This window comes from Pseudophryne corroboree, chromosome 11 (genome assembly GCF_028390025.1).
Source record: "Pseudophryne corroboree isolate aPseCor3 chromosome 11, aPseCor3.hap2, whole genome shotgun sequence".
NCBI lineage: Eukaryota > Metazoa > Chordata > Amphibia > Anura > Myobatrachidae > Pseudophryne > Pseudophryne corroboree.
Genome location: NC_086454.1, coordinates 132,527,139 through 132,554,547, shown reverse-complemented (window position 1 = coordinate 132,554,547; position 27,409 = coordinate 132,527,139). Strand labels below are relative to the sequence as shown.

The 27,409-nt window shown below is 45.2% G+C and overlaps 1 protein-coding gene across 2 annotated transcripts in view; it reads left to right on the top strand.

Annotated features, from left to right (window-relative positions):
- CDC42BPG (CDC42 binding protein kinase gamma) overlaps nt 1–27,409 on the top strand; it is a 388,481-nt gene that overhangs the window by 137,622 nt on the left and 223,450 nt on the right. For both annotated transcript variants that reach the window (XM_063944811.1, XM_063944812.1), the window contains exons 2-3: nt 20,029–20,120; nt 21,413–21,496. In XM_063944811.1, the coding sequence (XP_063800881.1) occupies nt 20,029–20,120; nt 21,413–21,496 (176 nt within the window). The remainder of the gene's footprint in view (nt 1–20,028; nt 20,121–21,412; nt 21,497–27,409) is intronic.

Below are 27,409 nucleotides of genomic sequence, written 5' to 3'. Positions count from 1 at the left end.
GCCTCAGTCCTCCTGAAACAGACACTCCAGTGATACAACTTCCTCTACCGTCTGTTCCTTATCACGGGACCTCTCTGGATCAGCAACCTTCTTACAATGGGACGAATGAACCCAAGTCTCTCGGCAACCTTCAATGCTGTAGTGCTAGTCAATAAGACTTGGTATGGTCCTTCCCATCTGTCAATAAGGCAACCTGAGCGTAGAAAATTCCGTATCATTACATAATCCCCAGGTTCAATGTCATGACAATTACTATCTGGTAAATCAGGAATCACTAACTTCAAATTATCATTTTGATTCCTTAGCTGTTTACTCATGTTAACCAGGTACTTTACAGTCACTTCATTGTTACACTTCAAATCATCCTGAGGGTTAATCATAACATGCGGTTGTCGACCAAATAAGATCTCAAAGGGAGACAGATTAAGAGGGGACCTGGGAGTGGTTCTGATGCTGTATAGTACAATGGGTAAAGCTTCTGGCCATGTCAATCCTGTCTCTGCCATAACTTTGCTCAGTTTATTTTTAATAGTGCTGTTCACTCTTTCCACCTTCGCACTCGCCTGGGGGCGGTATGGAGTGTGCAGCTTACTATCAATTCCCATTAACTTACACATTCCTTGAAAGACATCACCTGTAAAATGGGTACCCCTATCACTTTCAATTATTCTAGGGATACCGTATCTACATACAAATTCCTGCACAATTTTCTTAGCAGTAAACATAGCGGTATTTGTGGCCGCAGGAAATGCTTCGACCCAATTTGAGAATACATCTATACAAACAAGTACATATTTCAAATTTCGACAAGGGGGTAATTGTATAAAGTCAATCTGTATTTCCTGAAAAGGGCCGCTTGTAGGTGGGATATGAGATGGTTCTGTTGGTATTGCCTTTCCGATATTCTTCCTCAAACAGGTAAGGCATGATATTGCCCTTTTACCTGCATGAGATGAAAATCCTGGGGCGCACCAATATGCTCTTACCAACTTACACATTCCCTCCTTGCCCAGATGAGTCAGCCCGTGTGCTGCCTCAGCTAAACATGGAAGGTATGCTCTGGGGGCCACTGGTTTACCTTGTCCATCCGTCCAGAGTCCTGAGGACTCCTGGACATATCCTTTTGCCTTCCAGACTGCCTTTTCCTGTGTGGAACACAAATTTTGCATTTCACACAACTTTTGTGTGTTGATGGTATTAAATACCATCAATTGTGTGGTGTCTGTCTGTCTGGGGGTACCAGCTGCTAACTTAGCAGCTTCGTCTGCTCGGCTGTTACCAAGTGATACTGGGTCCTGGCTATATGTGTGTGCTTTACACTTGATAACAGCCACTCTGTCGGGTTCCTGTATCGCTGTTAGAAGCCTTTTGATGTGAGCTGCATGCGCTACCGGTGTACCAGCTGCCGTCATGAAATTTCTGAGGCGCCATAGGGCTCCGAAATCATGGACTACCCCGAATGCGTATCTAGAGTCGGTGTAGATATTGGCTGACTTGCCCTTAGCCAATTCACATGCTCTGGTTAGGGCGACCAGTTCAGCAACCTGGGCTGAGAGAGGTGGGCCTAGCGGTTCTGCTTCTATGGTGCCTTGGTCATCTACGACTGCGTATCCAGTACACAAGTCTCCCGAGTCTGACTGTCTGTGACAACTACCGTCAGTGTAGAAAGTAAGATCTACATCTTCCAGTGGGTTGTCACTGATGTCAGGCCTTGCCGTGAAATTTTGGGTCAAATATTCCATACAATCATGCATGTCATCTTTTGTATTAAATCCTCCTTCCCCACCACTCTCATCCTCCACCCTTTGTGCCTGTCCAGGCACACCTGGGAGATATGTTGCAGGATTTAATGCACTGCATCTCCTTATGGTGATGTTTACGGGGGCCATTAGTGCCAATTCCCATCTTGTAAACCGCGCTGATGAGACGTGTCTGGTTTGGGCAGAATTTAGCAAGGCTGACACTGCATGTGGTGTATGAATTGTGAGGTTGTGACCTAGCACTACATCTTCGCTTTTTGTTACTAGCAATGCTATCGCAGCAACGCTTCGCAAGCATGTGGGGAGGGATCGCGCTACCGTATCTAGCTGAGCGCTGTAGTATGCTACCGGCCTGCTGGCATCACCGTGCTTTTGGGTTAGGACGCCTGCCGCGCAACCAGCACTTTCTGTTCCGTACAGCTCAAAGGGTTTCCCATAGTCTGGCATACCTAATGCTGGCGCCTGCGTTAGGCACTGTTTAAGTCTCTCAAATGCCATCTCGGACTCGTCTGTATGCGAAATCCGATCAGGTTTGTTTGAGGAGACCATCTCCTGCAAAGGTAACGCTAGAATGGAAAATCCTGGGATCCAGTTACGGCAATACCCACACATTCCTAAAAACGTTCTGATCTGTTGCTGGGTTTGTGGCAGAGTCATGTCTCTAATTGCTTGGATTCTATCAGCGGTCAGGTGTCTCAGTCCTTGTGTTAGACAGTGTCCTAGATATTTTACTTTAGTTTGGCATAATTGCAATTTGTCTTTGGAAACCTTGTGTCCTGTGTCTGAAAGATGAAACAGGAGCTGTTTCGTATCCTTCAGGGACGCTTCCAATGAATCTGAACACAGTAGTAAATCATCCACGTACTGTATCAATATTGATCCACTCTCTGGTTGGAAAGACTGTAAACAATACATGCAAAGCCTGGGAAAATATACTTGGACTGTCTATGAAACCTTGTGGTAATCGAGTCCATGTGTATTGGACTCCTCTGTATGTAAATGCAAACAAATATTGACTGTCAGGGTGTAGAGGTACCAAGAAGAAAGCGGAGCAGAGGTCAATAACAGTGAAAAATTTCGCAGTGGGAGGGATCTGCATAAGGATGACAGCTGGATTTGGCACTACGGGGAACTGACTCTCACCTATTTTGTTAATCCCCCTTAGATCCTGCACTAGCCTGTAACCCCTCCCCCCACTCTTTTTTACAGGGAAGATGGGACTATTGGCAGTGCTGGATGTTCTTACCAGAATGCCCTGTTGTAGCAAGCGCTCTATTACGGGATACACTCCTAACTCCACCTCTGGCTTCAGAGGGTATTGTGGGATTTTTGGAGCTATCCTACCATCTTTTACTTGCACAACTACCGGAGCTACATTTGCCATTAATCCAGTGTCTTGTCCATCTTTAGTCCACAGTGACTCTGGTATCTGGGATGTCATTTCTTCTACTTGGGATGGAGTCCTATTTGTCATAACGGTATGTGTCATTAATTTTGATGGGGAGTCTAACATGTCTCGCACTTCCTGAGCGTGATTCTCAGGTATGTCCAAGAATACACCTTCAGGAGTACAATAAATGACGCACCCCATTTTACACAATAAGTCTCTTCCCAGGAGATTAGTCGGTGCCGATGCAGCCAGCAAAAAGGAATGCTTGGTATGTAAAGGCCCTATTGTAATCTCTGCTGGTTTGCTAACAGGGTAATGCTGGACTACTCCCGTTACTCCCATGGCTGGAATTGTCTTACCAGTGGTTCTCATGCCCACTGTCGAATTTATCACTGATTTGGCCGCCCCCGTATCTACAAGAAAGTTTAATGTTTTACCAGCTACATCAATTGCAATTTCGGGTTCACTTCCAAGACTTGCAATCAATTTTACTGGCTGCAGATTACAGGTATGGCCACACCCCTATTGGGTATGGTGACCTCCCTGAATCCCGCTGGCAGCAACTACTTGTGAAGGGGTTAACTGGGAACTGCCAGAAGCTTGCCAGTCTCCTTTTGGGGGATATCTTTTTGTTTCCCCTGCATGTGGCTCATAACTCCGTCTCTGCGGGTCCTGATCCCAATGTCGTGTGTCATGTCGTGGTCTAGGGGGTTGGTATGATTTTTGTGAATTTTTCACTCTACAGTCTCGTGCCATGTGTCCCTGTCTATGACAAGAATAACAAGTTACCACATTTGACTTACCCACAGGGTTTGGTGATTTATACAAAGGCTGCCTTGTGGTCAGGGCCTGTATACTTACGGCCATTAACTTATCACCTTGTAATTCCCTGTGTCTGGTGATATTCCGATCGTGATCAATAGCTTCCTCTCTCAAAGTAGCCACCGACAGACCTCGCCAACATGGTTGCGTGGTCTGTACCCTTGTCTTTAATGCTTCTTTTAAACCATCCATTAGCACAGATACTGCTACTTCTCTATGATTTATGTTGGTTTTAATGTCCTCTATGCCTGTGTATTTAGCCATATCTAGTAATGCCCTGTGAAAATATTCTGCAGCTGTTTCTGACTCCTTTTGTTTAATGGAGAAAATTTTGTTCCATTTAACTACAGCTGGAAAATACTCTTTTAACTGTAAATTTATTCTTTTTACATTGTCTTGGTTGTACACATCTGTAAGGGGTACATCCTGATCCAATCCACAGTCAGCTAAAAATTGAGCTGAGTCGACATTGGAGGGTAAACATGCCCTCAGCAATATCTGCCAGTCTTTGTTATTGGGCTCTACAGTGTTCCCTAGGTCTCTGATGTATTTCTGGCTAACAACTAGATCTTTTCTAGGATCAGGGAATTCAGACACTATGGTTCTTAATTCCATTCGGGAAAATGGGCTGTACATGGCAATGTTTCTGATAGGAGTGACTCCTGTAGTGTCAGTTTTCCCATTTGGCACAGCTATTACCCTAACGGGATTAAGCCTAACAACATCATTCTGAGTAGATTCTACAGCCTGTGGTGAAATGGTTTCAGCATAGTGTAAGGTGCCGTACTTACCCGTTGATACGACCTCACCTGTCCCTCCGCTAGGGGCCTTTGCTACTAATCTTAAGGGTTGGGCCGTGCCTACTGTTGTTTCTGATAAGGTGGCTGCTAGAGAGAGCGCCGATATTGTTGCCGATTCGTCCTCTTGATCACACTCCTGGGGAAAGTTTAAAACAGGGTACAACTTGCACGGGTTAATATTTGCATTGGTTAACTTATTAACATTATCTTTAACATTTATACAGTTGCTAAGTGTTTGTTTGTTACACCCTAGTGCGTCATTCTCCGCAACCAATTTCTCTCCTGATATATATGGTGGCGGCGGTGCCGTGGCTATCAGTTTCCTGATAGGGTTAGATCCCGCCGCCTGAGCCAATCCTCTCTGTATTTCACCCTCCTGTTGCCATAACTGCAAATAATCATAATGTTTGATCCGTCTCTTTGCTGACTTAATGAGACATATCCTACTCCTTAGATTCAGTAACACATCTGGACTAAAGCTGCCTACTCTTGGGAACTTCTCCCCGTCATGTACCGTCATTCTCTCCCATTCATCACATAAAACCTGTGTGTGTGAACCGTATTTTTCACACATTACATACCTTGCCGACCCGATTGGTCGGTTTACTGAATCAACCCGAACCGAGGTTGATTGCCCCCTACCTGAACAATTGGCCCCCATACCTGCAGGTGTTGCTTTCACTACCTCTGACCTTAATCAGGGTCTTTCAGCGAACCCTTACAAAAACCAAAATGTTCAAGATAGGCTGACGGTGGCGGTTTACCGAGTACCCCACTCACTCGCCCACGCCGACCAATACGACCTACACACTGCCCTAGTGCTGGCGTACTCGACCCAGGGCCCCTGCGACCTGAACCTCTATTTACTGGAACATGTGAGGGTGATCCGCAGAGCACTTACTCTTTCCAGTAACTATTGGTTGCTAGATAGTTCCTTAGTGACCAGCGAACTTCCCTTAAAATAAAAAAAATTACACAAATCACGTTAGAATGTACAAATAGCGTTTATGACCCCTTTCGTACACAAATGGCACTAGGTCAGATTACTAACTAATGCACACAATTACGTGCGGTACAATCGTTCTGCACATAAGCAACTAATCTTATGTACGGAGCGACCAACGGAATCGAAAATTACGGCTGCGAATTCCTTCAGCCAGAGCTTTATGGCCTATATGGGTTCCGCACCAACCCTTCTTGGTGTTGTGCTACTTTTCTCTATAGCGGACTTCTTAGTCTGCTGTACCTAGACCTCCTGGTCTGTTCCGGACCTCCTGGTCTGTGCTACAGTAGACCTCCTGGTCTGCTATACTCTAATGCTCAAATTTTATGTTTAACAAGGGATGCCTCCCTAGCCACCATGTACGTCACTTACATGTATGTACCTCACGAGAACTCGACTTCTTGTGGTTCAACCTCAAAAATTGTAGAACTTATATAATTGCAAACACTCACTCACCACATGTACACTTTTGTTTCTATTTCTATTTCTGCGCAGAAATTTCTTTCCTTTAGACCAGATAAGTTGTAAATTGGAGAAGGATCTATTAGCTTAAATTTCGGACACTAAAATCGACTTGCGCTATTTATCGCGTTGCCACTTTTTCGCCTGTTAAAATAACACTATCGTGTGATTTGAGTTACGTGGGCGTACCCGGATGCTCCGTTGCGTAATATACGCTGCGTGCGTCGGCCTTTGGGTTGCGTACGCGAGTCTCAGCCCTTTGTTATAGACACGTGTACACAATGCAGATATCCACCGTAACACAATTTACACGTTTATCAATGTAGACGATCCTCGATCATCTACCGAGCACCACACAGATCTCTCCTTGTATCTTTAGGCAGAGCTGTGTGCGTGCTTTGCAATTTACACCTTAATGTATTACTTTTACTCTTTAACTATTAAATAGCGACAAATCTCTCTTAGCACGTTTATCAATTTATAAAATGGCAAACAGGAGAGTGATATGAAAATACACGAATGAAAAGAAATGCAGATATATGCGTGCGTGCGTACGCAAGACAGAAATAAACAGTTTTAAAAGACACTAGCGTGTTGTTCTTACCTCCGGTTCCGGATTCCTTCAGCACCCTTTACTAAGCGAAGCAGACGCTTATCCAGACAGCACTACGAGGAATATGACCTCCCGCCCTTTGCTGATGGATAATGTCTGCTGAAATTACCTAGTGCAGATATGTGAAGGACGGACGAGCCGCCAATTGATAAAGCTAAATATTTATCTTACTTAAAACCCTTTAAGAGGTCTAAGAACACTGTACGCTATTGACGTATGGAATACCGTAAGGGTACGCACGTTGCATAACAATCGCTTAGCCGTAGTCGAGACGCTCAAGCGTCCCGTTCGCTCACGGCCAAGAGATCACAGGCAGGCACGCTATTGGCTGCCGACTAACGTAATGGTTTGTTATTAGCGTAGCGGACGCTCGGGACCACGAGGAGATCACCAGCGGCGCAGACGCTCACAATGTTAAACCTTTATAACTATACCATAAAACAGTGTATTATGCAGTAAACCCTGGTGTAGTGATAAAGTGTAAATGTAACACAGTGTAACCTTATTAACTTAAAAGCTGTTCGAGCGTCTCCGACGCTCTGAGAATACTTAGAAATATAAGAAATACACTGATACCGACCTTAGGTTCTAACACCCTATATCAGCGTTTTTCAACCGCTGTGCCGCGGCACACTAGTGTGCCGCCAGCGGTTGTCAGGTGTGCCGCAGCCCGCCGCCTGCCACCCACCAGACATGGTTTACACAGTGCTATGCCGCCCGCCCGCTTACAGCCAACAGTGCTCCGCTGCCGCCCTCGTCCTCCCAGAGATACCTAGGTCCGTCTGCCGTCGGGCTCAGGCAGCGTATTCAGCACTTCCGCGACTTGGCTATGACCTATGGTGACGTGCTGTGACACATAGGTCACACACGCCACACCTCATTCCCGCCCGCCTGCTGGTGTGTGCTGCCTGCGGACCAAGAATAAACAGGACTGCAGGTTACCATTACCTTGGGGGCAGTGTGTTCTATTACAGGGGAGGGGGGCAGTGTGTACTATTACAGGGGAGCGGAGGCAGTTTGTACTATTACAGGGGAGGGGGGGCAGTGTGTACTATTACAGGGGAGGGGGGGCAGTGTGTACTATTACAGGGGAGGGGGGCAGTGTGTACTATTACAGGGGAGCGGAGGCAGTGTGTACTATTACAGGGGAGGGGGAGCAGTGTGTACTATTACAGGGGAGGGGGGGCAGTGTGTACTATTACAGGGGAGGGGGGCAGTGTGTACTATTACAGGGGAGGGGGGGCAGTGTTTACTATTACAGGGGAGGGGGGGCAGTGTGTTTGATTTATATCTGTGGGGGGCAATGTATTTGATAATGGGGGCCAATGTGTTCAATAACTGGGGGCCAATGTGTTTGTTAACTGTGGGGGCCACCGATCTTGAAATCTGTGGGGGCCAGTGTGTATGTTTTTTGTTTTTTTTCCCGTTGGAGGCAGAAAGCGTGCCTTGGCAATTTTAACGTCTTGTTAAGTGTGCCGCGAGTCAAAAAAGGTTGAAAATCACTGCCCTATATGAACGTTATATTTGCAAAAGAATAATACAATACAAGTCATACACTACCAATATAACATAGACTAACTAACCAGATAACTACACATGAAATACAATACAATACAATTACGTTTAAGGGAAAAGAGAGGGAAAGGGGAGAAAAGAGAGAGAGAGAGAGATATATGGCTCACAATAACAATAAAGACAATATGATTGCGGAGAAAACTTACGCACAAAGGGAACGATCGCATGCGCCTTTCTGAATATCCAGCTCCCGATTATCAGTGATGAGAACCGTTGAAGAGAGTGAGCTGGATCAGATCGGCTTGTCTATTTATGCCCCACACACAATACAATACAATGGTCCCTACAATCTCATTGTTCATTGGACACAGGAATTCGTCTTCGCATTATAACAAAAGGTCATAGGTTGATTCATACAGGTGGGCTGTGACTATTTCCAACTGCGGGTGCACGTAACAGCGGGTATGCGTACACACGGGAGAGCGCACGCATGCGCAGCGCGGACCTGTATGAGGTGCAAATATGGCAGTGTGCATCATGATATTTTTCTGACTTTGACAACAGTCTCTAAGTCCAACACACTCAGCAATAAGGGCCAAGAATAGGGAAGGCAGAGAAGGTAAATGGTGATACAGGGCGGCAGGGAGGAGGAAGAGGGGAAAGGGAAACACAAGAGGTAGGGAGGTTCAAAGAATCTGGGTACGTGGAGTGTGAAATACAAAGAGGGGGATGTTGGTAAAGATGCAGTTGGGGTAGACAGACAATGTTAGTACCTGGGAAAGATTTGTAAAGCCCAACGTCTCCTCAGGAACGTGCAGTGAGGAGCGGGATTCCAGCAATGTGAAAGTCTTCACCAGCGCAGCTCGTATACCAAGGACTGTTCCTCCAGCTAGATAGCAATACCGGAGCGGTCTTGGCAGATCTACCGCCGTGCGCACTCTGCTCGTCCACTCCAGCCCGTCCCGGGAAAGCAGGGCAGGATATAGCAGTACCGGGCCTCCCGCTGCAACCCGCCGCCAGCACCCAGATTCCCAGTGCCGGAGACACGGCCGATCAAACGGGGGCTGGCAGGGTAAGCTCCCGATGTACACCCCAGCAGGAGGGTAACCAGGCATGAGTACGTGGCTTCCGAGATCCAGCCGCACCACAGGCACGATGGAGCTACCAGGGTTCAGAAGGTGTCAGGGCGCCACGTCCGTCGCGGCAGTCCCCCGCAGCACCGCACAGCAAGACAGCGGCAGGGAGCGCGGCGCCACCCGTTGCAGCTCGGGCTTCTGCACGGACCTCGCCTCCACTATCCCGCGAACTCTTTCTTCCGCCTCTCCCGCCGAACAGTCACCAGAGCCAGGTAAAGGCGCTAGGGGGGTCCAGATAGAACAACACTGCTGCCGCTAGGTATTGACAGCTCGTCAAGAAAGGAGTCAGGGAGCCGGCATAAAGATGCACAGTGGGTGAGGGAGGGGGGCATGCTACTCCCAGCGTCTCAGGCTGCCACGAGGGCCATCAGTGTCAGTGGCCGGACTTCGGCGGTACAGAAAGGCTCCCCAACAAAAAGAACCTTAAAGTGTTCCTCACAGTGTAAACCCTGCAGGTAGTCGAGTGTTTTATCTAATCGAGTAGGATTTAAGCAGGATGGACACTGATTCTGCAGGTCGTTGTAGGGAGCTCAGTAAAATGCGGCCATGCTGGATGCCCCGCCCACCGGAAGTCCGCAGAGGGTATTTCTACCGGTGGAGAAAGCGTTGGTGATTCAAACAATTTTCCGGGATGTCTTGAAGCCTGCCCGGGTATCGGTTCATCAATGCATCCGCCTTCTGGGGAAAATGGTTGCCTCCTACGAGGCTCTGCAGTACAGAAATTTTCATGCTCGATCCTTTCAGCTGGATCTCTTGGACCAGTGGTCGGGATCTCACCTACATATGCACCAGAGGATACGTCTGTCACCAAAAGCCAGGATTTCGCTCCTGTGGTGGCTTCGACTACCACACCTTCTGGAAAGCCAAAGGTTCGGAGTTCAGGACTGGATCCTCATAACCACGGATGCAAGTCTAAGAGGTTGGGGAGCAGTCGCTCAGGGGGAAACCTTCCAAGGAAGGTGGTCAAGTCAAGAATCCCTTCTCCCGATAAACATCCTGGAGCTAAGAGCCGTATACAACGGCCTTCTTCAAGCAGCACACCTTCTGCAGGGTCGTGCTGTGCAGGTGCAGTCGGACAACGTGACCACAGTGTCCTACATAAACCGACAAGGCAGAACGAAGAGCAGGGCTGCAATGTCAGAGGTGACAAGAATCCTCCTCTGGGCAGAAAGGCACGCAGTAGCAATGTCAGCAATCTTCATTCCGGGAGTAGACAACTGGGAAGCGGACTTACTCAGCAGACACAATCTCCATCCAGAAGAGTGGGGCCTCCACATAGACATGATGGCCTCCCGCCTCAACAAGAAGCTGTGAAGGTACTGTTCCAGGTCTAGAAACCCACAGGCAGTGGCGGTGGACGCACTAGTAACACCGTGGGTGTTCATATCAGTGTGTGTTCCCTCCACTTCCTCTAATTCCAAAAGTTCTACAATTTATAAAAAGAACAAAGGTTCTGGCAATCCTCATTGCTCCGGACTGGCCAAGGAGGGCTTGGTACACAGATCTGCTGGAAGATCCAAGGCCCCTACCTCTTCGAGAGGATCTTCTACTGTAGGGGCCGTTCGCTTATCAAGACTTACCACGGCTACGTTTGATGGCATGGCGGTTGAGCAGCAGATCTTAGCTCGGAAGGTTATTCCGAGCGAGGTTATTCCTACCCTGATACATGCTAGGAAGCGGGTAACGTCTAAACATTACCATCGAATTTGGAAAAAATGTGTCTTGGTGTGAATCCAATAAATTTCCTGTGGTGGAGTTTCAACTTGGACGTTTTCTCCTCTTCCTGCAAACAGGTGTGGATATGGGCCTGAGATTGGGCTCCATCAAGGTCCAGATCTCCGCTTTATCCATTTTCTTCCAAAAACAATTGGCTGTCCTCCCTGAGGTTCAGCCCTTTTTGAAAGCGGTTCTGCACATCCAACCTCCCTTTGTGGCGCCATCGGCACCCTAGATCTTGATGTGGTGTTGCAGTTCCTGCAATCGGATTGGTTTGAGCCTCTGCAGGAGGCTGAAATAAAATTTGTCACGTGGAAGGCGGTCACTTTGTTGGCCTTAGCTTTTACTCGATGTGTGTCGGAATTGGGGGCTTTGTCCTGTTAAAGTCCCTATCTGGTCTTACATGAAGATAGGACGGAACTCGGGACTCATCCACTGTTACTTCCTAAGGTTGTGTCAGCTTTTCATATCAACCAACCTATTGTGGTGCCAGTGGCTACTGACTCCTCAATTGCTTCAAATGCTTTGGATGTTGTGAGGGCTTTAAAGATTTATGTGAAGAGGACGGCTCGTCATAGAAAATCTGACTCTTTTTGTTTGTCCTCTATGATCCCAAGAAAATTGGGTGTCCTGCTTCTAAGCAGTCGATTTCACGCTGGATCAGGTTCACCATCCAGCATGCGTATTCTACGGCAGGATTGCCGTGTCCAAGATCTGTTAAGGCCCACTCTACTCGTAAGGTGGGTTCTTCCTGGGTGGCTGCCCGGGGTGTCTCGGCTATACAACTTTGCCGAGCAGCTACTTGGTCTGGGTCGAACACGTTTGCTAAGTTTTACAAGTTTGATACTTTGGCCTCTGATGACCTCAAGTTTGGTCAAGCAGTTTTGTAGGCGCCTCCGTGCTCTCCCTCCCGTTCTGGGAGCTTTCGTACATCCCCATGGTACTAATATGGACCCCAGCATCCTCTAGGTCTAGGACGTAAGAGAAAATAGGATTTTGGTTACCTACCGGTAAATCCTTTTCTCGTAGTCCGTAGAGGATGCTGGGCGCCCGCCCAGCGCTTCGTTTTCCTACAGTGGTTATTTAGTTCAGTACTGCCTGGTTTCTAGGTAAGTTCTGCATTTTTTACTGTTTCAGCTGTTGCTGAGTTTATCCGGCATGTTGGCCGGATTTGCCTGGTTGTGTGAGCTGGTATGAATCTCGCCACTATCTGTGTATAATCCTTCTCTCGAAGTATGTTGTCTCCTCGGGCACAGTGTCTAGACTGAGTCTGGTAGGAGGGGCATAGAGGGAGGAGCCAGCCCACACTGTTAAACTCTTAAAGTGCCAATGGCTCCTGGTGGACCCGTCTATACTCCATGGTACTAATATGGACCCCAGCATCCTCTACGCACTACGAGAAAAGGATTTACCGGTAGGTAACCAAAATCCTATTTTTGTTTTGTTACAGCCTTATTCCAAAGTGGAATAAATGAATTTTTGTCCTCAAAAGTCTACACCCAATATCCCATAATGACAACGTGAAAAAGTTTATTTTGTTTTTTTTTTTAGATTTTTACTAATTTATAAAAAAAAAAAAAACTAAGAAATCACATGTACAGAAGTATTCACAGTCTTTGCCATAAAGCTCAAAATTGGGCTCAGATGCCTCCTGTTTCCACTGATCATCCTTGAGATGTTCCTACAGCTTAACTGGAGTCCACCTGTGGGAAATCCAGTTGATTGGACATGATTTGGAAAGGCACACACCTGTCTATATAAGGTCCCACACTTGACAGTGCATACCTGAGCACAATCCAAGCATAAAGTCAAAGGAATGGTCTGTAGACCTCCGAGACAGGATTGTCTTGAGGCACAAATATGGGGAAGGGTACAGAAAAATACTGTTTTGAAGGTCCCAATGAGCACAGTGGCCTCCATCATCCGTAAATGGAAGAAGTTCTGAACCACCAGGACTCTTCCTAGAGCTGGCCGGCCATCTAAACTGAGAGATCGGGGAGAAGGGCCCTAGTCAGGGAGGTGACCAAGAATCTGATGGTCACTCTGTCAGAGCTACAGCATTCCTCTCTGGAGAAAGGAGAGCCTTCCAGAAGAACAACTATCTCTGCAGCAATCCACCAATTAGGCCTGTATGGTAGAGTGGCCAGACGGAAGCCACTCCTTAGTATAAAGCACATGGCAGCATGCCTGGAGTTTGCCAAAATGCACCTGAAGGCCTCTCAGACCATGAGAAACAAAATTCTCTGGTCTGATGAGACAAAGATAGAATTCTTTGGTGTGAATGCCAGGCGTCATGTTTGGAGGAAACCAGGCACCACTCATCACCAGGCCAATACCGTCCCTACAGTGAAGTATGGTGGATCATGCTGCGGGGATGTTTTTCAGCGGCAGGGACTGGGAGACTAGTCAGGATAGAGGGAAAGATGAATGCAGCAATGCACAGAGACAACCTGGGTGAAAACCTGCTCCAGAGCGCTCTCGCCCTCAGACTGGGTTGACGGTTCGTATTTCAACAAGAGAACGACCCTAAGCACACGGCCAAGATATCAAAGGATTGGTTTCAGAAAGCTGCAGGCACTGCAGCGAAACGCGTCAGGTGTTTATGCTTCAGGATCACCATCTACAATTGAGAGCTGCACGCACGATATCCGGATCTTTAGTGGACTTTGACGAATCACGTACAGAGAAAAAGGTGAATAACCTGTCAACTGGTGACACAACCTTGCCACTCAGCACTGAGGACTCCGCACACTGGTGAGGATATAAGATTGCCATTGGTTCCACCCGGTACAAGGGACGCTATCCAGAGAACCCCCTCCTCCAGCGGTAAATCATGTGGCACTGATGCCATCAGAACTGTGTTAAAAAGTCCAGTTGTCACCTAACTCCAAATACCGTCATTTAGTCCACACCAATTAAGAAAACGGATAGTCTAATTAAGGCAGCCCCACAGTGATCCTGCTCATTGCATTTTATTTTTTATTTTTAATCCTATACTAATTTTATTGATATATTGTATGAGGTATTTTAATAAATTAACCCAATTTTTCACCTTCAGTTCATACAGCTCCACGTGTGTTTATCTCCACTGTGATTTATGAATGATTTATAGTTATTTTTACATCCAACTTTATAAGCGCTGCTACTTTGTTTGTTGCACATGGCAGCATGCCTGGAGTTTGCCAAAATGCACCTGAAGGCCTCTCAGACCATGAGAAACAAAATTCTCTGGTCTGATGAGACAAAGATAGAATTCTTTGGTGTGAATGCCAGGCGTCATGTTTGGAGGAAACCAGGCACCACTCATCACCAGGCCAATACCGTCCCTACAGTGAAGTATGGTGGATCATGCTGCGGGGATGTTTTTCAGCGGCAGGGACTGGGAGACTAGTCAGGATAGAGGGAAAGATGAATGCAGCAATGCACAGAGACAACCTGGGTGAAAACCTGCTCCAGAGCGCTCTCGCCCTCAGACTGGGTTGACGGTTCGTATTTCAACAAGACAACGACCCTAAGCACACGGCCAAGATATCAAAGGATTGGTTTCAGGACAACTCTGTAAATGTCCTTGAGTGGCCCAGCCAGAGCCCAGACTTGAATCCGATTGAACATCTCTGGAGAGATCTGAAAATGGATGTGCAACGACGCTTCCCATCCAACCTGATGGAGCTTGAAGGTGCTACAAAGAGGAATGGGCGAAACTGCCCAAAGATAGGTTGCTAAGCTTGTGGCATCATATTCAAAAAGACTTGAGGCTGTAATTGCTGCCAAAGGTTCATCAACAAAGTATTGAGCAAATGCTGTGAATACTTATGTACATGTGATTTCTTATTTTTTTATTTTGAATAAATTTGCACACACAAAAAAAAGTTTTTTTCACGTTGTCATAATGGGGGTATTGTATGTAGAATTTTGAGGGGAAAAATGAATTTATGGCAAAAAGTGAAGCGCTGTGAATACTTTCCGGATGAACTGTGTATATATAATATATATATATATATATATATATATAAATAATACACACATATTTATAGACAACTGCAAGAAGATGCATTTGGACACAAATCCTCTTTGTACCATATTCATGCACTTAACTTGAGAGCTCATTGTTACTCAATTACAGTACCCTTTATTAAAGAACACATTTAAATATACTACCATAACTGGGATTCAAACATATAACCTGTTGAATTCTAATCAAACACCCTACTCATTGAGCTATATGACCCTGCATAAAAAACTGTGAACACTATATGAAACGATTGGTACTTTGTAAAAAAATAATAATCAGCATTGCAATTGTGCAGATCTATGTAGTGTGCAGCCACACATCCAATCTCTTGCAGCCACACATTACACAGATCTGCTCAGCTGCAATACTGATTATTTATTCATAAAGTACAAGGTAAGCTTCAAATGGATAGTATTCTCTAGCTTAAAATTATCTACCTTTCTATGCAAGGACAGATAGCTAATTGTCTGACTACAATGCCACAAGCAATGGGTTAGAATCCTGGGTATGTCAGCATCTTGAAATGTAATAAAGGACAGTGTGACTGAATAACAAAGAAATTTGAAGTTGAGTTCATGAATGTTGTATAGGTATTAGTGACAGAAGGGTTTAGGGTAGGAGACGGGGGAGGTCAGGAGATGCTGGGCTTCAAAAAGGGAACAGCTGCAAGTGAGAGTAATTTAAAAAATAATTGACAAGTGCCACCAACAGCACCCCCTACCCTGAAGCGCTATGTGCGGTGCCCCCTCTGCACACATCTGCTGGTCTGCACCTGCTCTCCATCCAGGGGCTGGCTGGCAACTTTCAGCCTGGGGGGCAGACTCAAGTAAGTGTCCCGGCTTTTCAGCCAGTGCATGCAACGAAAATGGACATGGCAAAAAATGTTGTAGGTGTAGTTTGCTACGTGTGGGTGTGATTTAAATAGCTATTGAAATATATAAAAAATTGTTATAGCAAAGCGCTACAACAAATACATCACCTAAGATGGGACTGTTTTAGTGACCGATACACAATACAGGGACCGCTATACCGACCATTAAACGCCCTATGAAAAAAAATATTACTCACTTGACATATAGGGGTATATTCAATTAGGGTCGGATCCATTCCGACATGGATTTGTCGGAATGGATCCAACAACCCCTATTCAATCTCATCTCAATTCGACTTTTAAAAAGTCGAATTGAGATGAGGGACCCAGAGGAGGAGAGGGGGGGGGTGGGGGGGCCGTGGGGAGACCAGCGGGGACAGCCGCGGGCAAACGGAGATCAGCGCTACAGCAGCGCTGTAGAAGGACGTCACACAGCCACCAGAACTCACGGCAGTGTCCACCGAGCTCCAGCAAGCGTGACCTCACTTGCTGGAGCCGGGTGGACGCTGCCGTGAGCGGCGCGGCTGTGAGACATCCTGCGTCAGCGCTGTGCTGTAGCGCTGATCTCCCCTCTCTGCCCGCGGATGTCCCCCCTCTCCCTGCGGCTTTCCCCCCAACTCCTCTTCTGGGTCCCACATCTCAGTCCGACATTTTTTTTATGTCGGACTGAGATGGTCGGAAACGGGGCCAAATCCAATTGTTGAGTCCCCCCCCCCCCCCCCATTCCAGGTCCAGATTCCATAAAGGACTCAACAATTGACAGGCATCTTGAAGCGGTAATGTTGAAGTCCCTTATACCATACCATACAGCACAGCACTATCACTGAACTGGGGAGTGCTCTTCTCCAACAATTAAGAGGGATTGTCTACCTGATTTGAACTTATCCAGGTTCGGTTATCCATTAACTGTTGGGACTTCAGACTACTTGGAGGTTTTCAATATTTATTGTGTTTTATAAATACTTAAAAAAATAAATAAATATATGTATATTAGAAAATTAAACGGCATGCATTACCTTATCAGACGTTATTAGATTTCTTTGCTTTGTCTGCATTGAAACATTATACAGTAGGTAGTGGTTCATGTCCAGTGGTGTACTAACCAATGGTGTAGTATTTGGTGTAATAGTGGAAGCAACTGTGAGCACAGAACAGCCATGAGGGGGAAGCGCATGAACTTGGGGTGGATCAGGGAAGAAACGAGAGTGAAAAAGGCACATGAGGATGGCGGCAGGCCAGCACCAGAAGGGCCAAGAGAGATGCCCATGGGATTTGTGTATGGTTGATGTTTATGGAATTGGTGAATTTGAAGACCTGACACTAAGTTCCAGAAACAGTTTAGCTGCACCACTGGTGCCCTGCAGGCTGCCCCACATATTCACTTTCCCTGCATCAGCATGCCCTTCCCCACCCTCAGTAGTCTATAGCTTCATTCAGCCTGCACAGAAAACATCACCTACATTTATAATAACACATTTTATACATGATCTCATCCAATATGCTAACATTTCTTTATTTACATTCAAAGTGGTTCAAACAAAATGTAGGTGAAATAAGTATTGCATTTCATTATTCATATGAACGATTCTACATAGATATATACTTGGCTTATTTTTCTTACCAAAAGTGAATGAACAGAAGATAAATCAAATCATTATTTGGTGTGACCACCCTTTTCCTAAAAAAAAACAAAAACATATATATATATATATATATATATATATATATATTATGTTGTGTAGAGCAAAAGTAAGTTATCTCCAGCACACCTGCCTCAGAGGAATGGTGTGCAGAAGAATGGTGAAGCCTGCATCTTTGCCCCTAGCAGGGAAGAGAGTTAGGCCGCCTTTGAGGACATAGAGATTTATTCCCAAAAGTTCTAAATATTTGTAAAAAAAAAAGAAGAAATCTATAATAATCTAATCTATATCTTGCATTCCAGACATGCTTAGCATTCATTATATACGCAGCAAGCTACACTTAGTTTACTTCTTTTGTTTTATTAAATATATGGTCTTATTGCTATATGAATTGTTTGTTATTAATGTCAGTTTTATTATACCCATCTAAAATATTTGTCAATCAAGTATATTATATAAGCTCTATCTGAATTCATGGTAATCAGCCATTGAAGTATGTATAATATATTTTTTTTATTACTGATGGATGGGGTACCAATGGATATATAGAAGCAATAAGAACCTTTGGTTGATCAACTTGTTTATTTCGGGAACATAAAATGAATTAAATACAATACTGCTGATCTCTGTATTTAAAAAAAAAATAAAAAAAAAAATAGAATATTCCATGTGGTGATAGACATGATACATACAAATCACATACACATATAAAACATCCAATAATAAACAAAATGTCTGTATAAGAAACACACAGTGAATCTAAAAGATATTTTAATTATCACATTATTATTTTTCACAAATGTATGTTCATTGATATTTCACACAACAGGATATTTTAATAATTAAATAAAAGTTTTATATTTTACGAAAATAAGGCTTACATTGAAACATACTGTATACTCTCAAGTGCGCCAACAAAGAAGACAGTTCTGTTGTTTTGCGTCTTGACAAGAAGTACTGTATATACTGCCATTTTATTTCACCAGGCCCCTGGCTACATACTGTACATCATGCATGGCAAATGCCAGATACTGACTCACTTAAGTTTTTGTTTTCCTGGCATCCTATATTTTTAACATTTTAAATTGGTCTTAAAATTGACAATTTTTTGGTCCCGATAAATGGTAGAATATTCTCGTCAGTTGGTCGTGGCCATTGCTTTCTTGTCCCAAGTGAATTTTGTAGATATTTGGTGTAAATGCATCTTTGAAGTTCAAAGTTTGAACTGGTAATCAAAACATTCAATGTATGTCTGTTACTAGGGTTAAAATTATTTATAGTTGTCTTTGGGAATTTCACATTTATATTTACTTTTTAAATCAAAATAGAAAAATGGATCATATGCTATAATAACACATTTGGATAGGGCTGTAGCCAGATCTTATGCGATATAAATAGAGTGCACAGTTTAGAGGGTATCACAAGATCAAATCCTTTGCATAAATTATAGTGATTTAACAGCTCATTTTTTGTGTATTTTTTTTGTTTACTGGTATATTCACTTATATTCACTATACCTACTTGGAAGTTTCTGTGTGTGTAAAGATGTCCAACACTTCAGTACTAAGTGAACACACAGACACAACTACTGTAAGAATCTTCCTCCATATAATAGCTAGATACTGTTGCTGTGCAGAATAACACGTCTTCTATTCAACCAATATAGATATTAACACACAACGAGACATGTTTTTGTTCCAGGTCCTCTGGGTACAATAGCCAACCTATCTTGCCTGAGGTCACCCAGTGGATTCATTACAAATGACAGCAAGTAACATACAGCACATACGTATATTTGTTCATGGTAACTAAAGCGCTTTGTACAAGAGACACTCTGTATGGACATGCAGTTAGTTATAGAAAACAGCACATTTATAAGAGATGACATTGACCATCTGACTGAATGATTATCTGTCCTAACAAAACGACCATGAAGTTGGCTCCATACACTATCCATCTTTTTCATCAGACCTACCCGATATTGAGTCTTGAAAATCTATTCAAATCTAATTGTTTCTTCCCATACACTCTGCGTATTTTATATTTCACTGCTAACTGAATTTAATAAAGTGTTCCACCTCCTTGAAGTAAACGAAAATGCACGGGTGCCCCCCCAAACACACACATTTTTAACCAGCCCTTGGCCTTGAAGCCCAAGCTAGTAGTGGTATGAGAGGGGGAGGGGGATCAGTGATGGGATGCACATTTGCTAATAGAAAATAAGTTAATGGAAGAGAGCTTGGAGACTAAAACTCTAAATAATGACTTATTTGCTTTTTTCTCATTAGCTGAACCAGTTACATCAAAAATCAAACAGATGAGACTCAAAAGAGAAGATTTTGAGATTTTAAAAGTTATCGGTAGAGGGGCATTTGGTGAGGTAAGTTCAGAATCCAGCCATTGTAAACATAATCATAGAAAGGTCTTCAGTGCTTGCTATGATTTTTTGGTACGTGAGTGGTATACTTAATATGCCCTGGTATCAAAGCCTATTTCCCTATAGATTGTAAGCTTGAGAGCAGAGCACTCTTACCTCTTTGTCTACTATTACCCAGTTTTGTTTTATTACTATTTTGATCCCACTTTTAAAATGCAACAGAATATGCTGGCACTATATAAGCAACTGCTAATATATAAATAATAATACATTGTGTACATTTTCAAGGTTCTTGCCTAGCATTTTTTATTTCCCCCATGATTTTCTATTCTTCCTAGTATAACCCTATCTAGTGAATTTAAATGGCTGCCTTGTCTGGTTCCGTTGTGGGTAGATGATAAATCCTTGCAACTGATGACTCAAAATGGCTGCCACAGCTTTGTATTATTTTAATGGTTTCTGTATTTCATGAAAATCTAAACCTCTCTATTATGTCCATAATATCTGTTAAGCGTCTTGAATCTTATTGGAGATAAGTGTGACATTCTGCAGGTACCGACATGGTCAATTTAGACATTTCAACAACTTCAACATTGTATTATGACTACATCCATCCTGGTACTTAGCACCCTGTTATAAGCGTGTGTTCTAACAATAATAAAAGTAATAATACAGAGTTTGCCCTATGGTCTTAGAATGTTTTGGGCTATTAAGTAATGTTTTTCTTCTAGCTTAACCGGTCAAAGTGAGAAGATATATGGCGGCAAGGCATATTGTCCCTTCCAATTTGTTTGCAAGAGATTAACTCTATTCACCTATATGTTGTATAAAGCCACTTCTAAATGTCTACATCGACCGCTAATTTACTTCTGTAGTAAAATTATTTTAAAAAGACCAGCTGAAAATATTACTCAAAAGTTACCATGGAAGTGCCATACATTTCTGGTGACCAATAAAGTTAGCCGTTAGTCATTGGAGGACTATCCTTCAATGTAAACCTTTTCAGAAAAGTAAATGTTACTTCATATGATTTAATTTAAGTTGGGTGACTAGACCTTGATTTGTAACAGTGCATTATTTAGTGATCATATGCACTAAAGTTACCCGTTCAATTTAAACGTGCTTGGGTTAATCTTACAAAGAACTAAGGATCATGTACGGTCAAAGTTACTAAAAGATTAAAAAAGGGACAGACTAGATGGACCAAGTGGTTCTTAGCTGCCATGAAATTTTGCGTTTCGGTGTTACCACTATTTGTTTTAGTTTTTTTAACTGTTCTTACTTCCTTTTTCAAGGTAGCTGTGGTGAAAATGAAAGGTAGTGGTAAGATCTTTGCTATGAAAATCCTTCATAAATGGGAGATGCTGAAACGAGCAGAGGTAATTTGGATATTTAACATATGTATTTACACATGCGCACTTTATTTTATTAGGTATGCTCGTTACTGCAGATATGTAATGAGCCAAACAAAGGCAGCAACTAGGTTCAAACAACAGAATATGGAAGAAAAGTGATGTACGTGACTGATCAAAAAATGATTGTTTGTACCAGACTGAAGTTTGAGTATCTTAGAAACTGTCTATCTCTCTCTCTCTTTTCATACTAAATAGTTTCTAAAGTTTACAGAAAGGGTGTATAAAATATAAACCATCCAATGACCTGCAGTCCTGTGGGAGGAAATAGATGGCAAATAAAAGAGTTCAGTCGACATTGACCAGACTGGCTCAAATAACCATGCATTACAACAGTGGTATGCAGAAGAGCATCTGTGAGCATCTAGCGTGTCAAATCTTGTAGTAGATGGGCCACAGTAGCGGGTCCTACTTCTGTCACCTAATAGTGGGAAATTACGGCTACAGTGGGCACAAACATCAACACTGGTCAGTTAATAATTGGAAAAACCTTACTATCTGTTGAATCTCTATTTCTGCTGTGCTGTTTCGATGGTATGGGGTAATGGAAAGCCTTACTGCCTCACGGCACTGCGATCGTGGAATTAGGAACATGTAACGAGCGCTAACATTTATGAATTAAAATATGTAATGCCATGGGTAGTTTATGTGTAAAAGTGGCACCTGTGGCGTGGCCACGGCAGCTCAGGAGTAGGAAGCAGATCCCGGGAGCTCCCTGGATAAAACATCCTTATATACCATCCTGATACCCTCTGGTGTGCCAAACCACCCTGTTTCCCTTCACTGTGCTGCAGGGCACCGGCAGGCGACCTCCCCGCTCCCCCTGAGGTCTGTACGGCCGCGGCGGCACACTTCCGAATCCGAGGCCTTTACCTCCTCCGGATCCCCGGCCTCAATTTTGGCGTCTCCCGGCCGCGCTGTGTCCGGAGCCTTGGAGGCGGCCTGCTGTCACCGCTGGACGCCGCGGAGAGGTGTGGAAGCAGCGGCTGGTCCCCCTCTTGATTGTGGGCTGTAATCTGTGGCCCCGAACACCGGAGCACACCCAGCAGCTCCTGGAAGGGGGAAGAGGGCTCTGTATGTGGCAGCCATTTCATGATCAGCTGCATGGCCCCAGTGCTCTGGACTGCTACTCCAGGACATAAAGGGGATATTATTCTCATTTAAAGGCTGCCTGATCTGCAACTGGTGAGTGACTTTTACCTCCTGGGATCAATTTATATTTTGCCTGCATCTGCTATCTCATTTTACATACTAAAAGACTGCATCGCTCCTGATCTCCCCTATACTCTGAGACGCTGCCAATACCTTATTTTATACTTACCTATTACTCAGACGACCAGCTGTGGATGTATTTCTGCTTATTACAACCTTAAAAATTTATTATTGCCGTCTCCTTCTATATTTCTGACCTAAAAATATACCGGAGTGTTTGTTACTACCTATTGCCCGCCATGGTTCGGGACGGCCAGCGCGCGGCGGCGGCGGCGAAGCTGGAGAAATTTGTCAGACAACCTAATCCACCTAACATACGGGCCTCGCAGGCTGCTACGCACAGGGCCTCTCCGTCCCACTCCTACTCCCCATCTGCATCAGCTGCTGAATCCCCTAACACACCAACAGCTCCATCCCTTCAACAAGTGCTGGAGGCAATAGCAGGGTCGGAGCAGCGTCTTTCAGATAAGATGGAGAAAGTGCAGTGTGATCTCTCACTGCTTCGGCAGGACGTCCAACGCATACGAGAGAGAGTGGGAGAGGCAGAAACCCGTGTCTCGAATCTGGAGGATATGTGCGGTCCTATGAAACAGTCCATTTCCACGGTAACCCAGCAAGTAACATCCCTTCAATCCAAGATACTAGACATGGAGGGAAGGCTGCGTAGAAATAATGTGCGTTTTGTTGGCCTGCCGGAGAAGGAGGAGGGCTCCCAGCCTGAGGCCTTCCTAGAGTCATGGCTTAAGGAATTGTACGGCGTTGAATCCTTCACGGCACAGTTTACGGTGGAGCGTGCACATCGGATACCATCTCGTCCTCTACCTCCTGGCGCCCCTCCGCGCACCTTCATCGCCAAATTTCTGCATTATAGGGATCGTGACTCGGTCCTCCGTTTGGGACGCACAAAAGGCCCTCTTGTCAGGAATGGAGTTATCGTGTCAGCTTTTCCTGATTTTGCCGCGGACGTCCAGAAGGATCGAGCCCAGTTTATGCCTATCAAGAGGCGCCTCAGAGACCTGAACCTCTCCTACTCTATGCTGTTTCCTTCCCGCCTTAGGGTGGTAGCGGACGGGGAAACCAAATTCTTCAATTCCCCCAGAGAGGCGGCCCAATGGCTGGACAGATATGCACCGGGAGCGCGCCAGCTAGCCCCGGACTGAGGCCCTGCATAGTATGTTTGGGTGGGATCACCGGAGGCCTCTACCCATTGTCCAGGGAGCCCCCCCTTGGCGTTGGTGGCTCAGGATTTTTTTTCTTTTTCTTTCTTATTCTTGCTCGCTTGATCTGGTTAAGGGCTTTGCCTGAAATTAGCATTTGAGAGTTGGATTTGATTGTTTGGGATTTAAGTATGCCGAAGTTAGGGGTGGTATACGGGGAGGGAGGGGGAGATCAACGAACAGCTTGTTGCTGTTCCTTCTGCAAGTTTTTTTCTTTCTATAGTTTGTTATTTTTCTCATGCTTCAATTTGTTTTTGAGTATGTTTTTTTTGTTGTGGGAAGTATGTTTGATGCATTGGACACTGTCGTATAAGTTTCAGGGTTTGAGTATTATAGCACTGTTCCTGCTCGTATTAGCGATTTCCAGGAACACTCCCTGGGTTGTTCCTCTAGGTTACTACATAGCATACTACCAGGTCTATGGCTAATTTGAAATTTCTGACATGGAATGTTCGAGGTTTAAATAATAAGATAAAACGTTCCTTAGTTTTGACTACACTTCGGAAATATGGCCCGGATATTGCCTGTCTCTGCGAGACTCCCTTGGAAGGGAATAGGTTACTGTCACTTAGAAGACCCTGGGTGGGCTGGGCCTATCACGCTTCTCACTCCTCTTCCTCCAGGGGAGTGTCAATCCTGATAAGGAAATCGGTCCAATTTGAGCTGGTGTCGGTCAAAACTGATCAGTACGGTCGTTTTGTGTTCCTTGACTGTAGATTAAGTTCCCAACCCTACTACATACTGGCGGTTTATATCCCCCCCCCCCCCCCCCTTCTCGTACGATGTGCTACAGCAGGCTGCTTCATTCATAGCCTCCTCCCCGGACACCCCGGTGGTCTGCTTGGGTGACTTTAACAATGTTACTAATTTAGCTTTAGACAGATGGCGCAGGCAGGCTGCTGGGGTGCGCTCTAGTCCTACTAAATTTGCTGATTTTCTGAATAATTTGCAGTGGGTGGATGTGTGGAGAGTTCGACACCCTACTACTAGCCAGTTTTCATGCTTTTCTGGCACGCATGGTTCGTTCTCCAGAATCGACCTGACCCTGCTGTCCCCCGTTCTTCTCCCCAGGGTGGTTGACGTCCAGTATGAGGCCCGGGGTATATCTGATCACTCCCCTATGGTGTTGACTCTCGCTGTGGAGAGACAGAGGGGACATTCATATTGGAAACTTCATCCTTCCTGGCTGTTACAAATGGGTGACTGCTCTGACCAGGCGACTCAGTGGGAGGGCTATTTTAATGACAATGTGGGCTCGGCCTCGGGAACAGTGGTCTGGGATTCGTTTAAGGCCTTCCTGAGGGGTACGTATATTAGACGCATTTCTGCCCTTAAAACGTCCTGCAGGGAAAGAGAGCGAACCCTTGAGAGTGACGCCAGAAATTTGGAATCTAGATACTTGGTAGATGGCACCCCTGCACTGAAGATACGCTGGCTGGTGGCCCAGTCGGCTTGGGTGGCTCATCTGTCTGATAAAAACTCGCGCTCGCTTCTATTCCAGGCTACTAATATTTATATGCAGGGCGATAGGCCAGGTGGCCTGCTGGCCCGCTTGGTGCACAGTGACCGCCCAGGATCTACCATTGCCCAGATGACCGGTAGCGATGGCTCCCTTGTGAACACCACGCCGGACATTGCGCAGCTATTCCGCTCTTACTATGCTGAGGTCTACAGTTCACAACTGGTAGACTCGGCATCAGACATCTCCGCTTATTTAAGAAATATTCCCCTACCCACACTCTCCTCGGAGGCCTCTGAGGTGTTGGAGGCACCCCTGACTCTGGATGAGGTAACGGCAGCTATTGGCTTGTCTCCCAACGGCAAGGCACCGGGCTATGATGGCATCCCCTCAGAGGTATACAAGACCCACATTGATTTCTTTGGTCCTCGGCTTCACGCCCTATATTCAGATATTTTTGTTAATGATCAACTTCCCCCCTCTATGGCGGAGGCGGTTATTATAGTAATCCCGAAGCCCGGAAAGGACCCTAAATCCCCAGAATCCTATAGACCGATATCATTGATTCCCACCGACGCTAAGATTCTGGCCAAGATTTTAGCTGTTCGACTTAACACAGTAATCACCTCCATTATCCACTCCGACCAGACTGGCTTTATGCCAGGGATGTCCACTTCTATTAACCTACGTAGATTATATACCATTTTACAAGTCCCGCATGACTTTCCCTCCGACTCGGTAGTGGTCTCACTGGATGCCGCTAAGGCATTTGACAGTATTGAGTGGTCCTATCTATGGGAAGTCATGACATGTATGGGATTCGGACCTAATTTTATAAGATGGGTTAAATTACTTTATCAACACCCGACCGCCAGGATCTCGGTGAACGGCTATGTATCTCCCTCGTTCCGCTTGTATCGCGGGACCAGACAGGGATGCCCTCTGTCCCCAACCCTGTTTGCCCTGGCCATCGAGCCTTTAGCCTGTCTAATAAGGTCCCATCCGGGTATAGTGGGCATTCATACTGGCCCTCGGGAGGACAGGATTGCCCTCTATGCTGACGACATGCTGCTGTTCTTGCAGGATTACACCAAGTCTATGCCTATATTGTTGCAATTGATTGAGGAGTTCGGTGAATACTCAGGCCTTCATATTAACTGGTCTAAATCCTCCATTATGCCTGTGATTGCCCCCCCCCCCTGCTGTTCCTAAAGTCTCCCTACCGCTATGTTGGACGGCGAAATTTAAATATCTTGGGATTCAGGTAACCAATGATCCCTCTGACTTTACACCTTTGAACCTTGATCCGATCATGCAACAGGCTGCTCGTAAATCTAAGACTTGGTGTAAGCTTCCATTGACTGTATCTGGCAGGGTCAGCCTCGTGAAAATGATATTACTACCTAAGATTCTATATGTGATTCTTCAATCCCCTGTATATATTCATCCATCCTTCTTTAGAAAACTGAATAGTGTCCTCTCCTCTTTAATTTGGGCTAACAAACGTCCTAGAATACAGCTGAACACGCTCACCAGGTTGCGCTGCGACGGAGGTCTGGCTTTGCCAGACTTTCAGATGTACTACTATGCCGCTCAGCTGACACATATTAGTGCATGGGTGCAGGATACTGGCGTCACTTCTCTCCATTGGGTATTTATACAATGCTACTTCCCCGGTTTATCTCCCCAGCAGGTGTTACTGAGTGGGAGCCTGGCCCGGTTCCTCCCCCCTCTTCTATATCAGGCCATGAAGGTGTGGCAGGCACTAAGAACTCTTTTGAAATTCGATGGATTGGACCCGGACACCCCCCTCTGGTACTCTAAGTGGCTCCCTGAACTATATGCGCTCGAGGGACGGGAGGTTTGGGCCCCTAAATTAGTAGTTTCCATAAATCATCTCTATACGGATAATACACTTAAATCCTTCCAACAACTAAAAGACGAGTTTGATCTACCTAACTCCTATTTTTTTAGATACCTCCAACTCAGGCA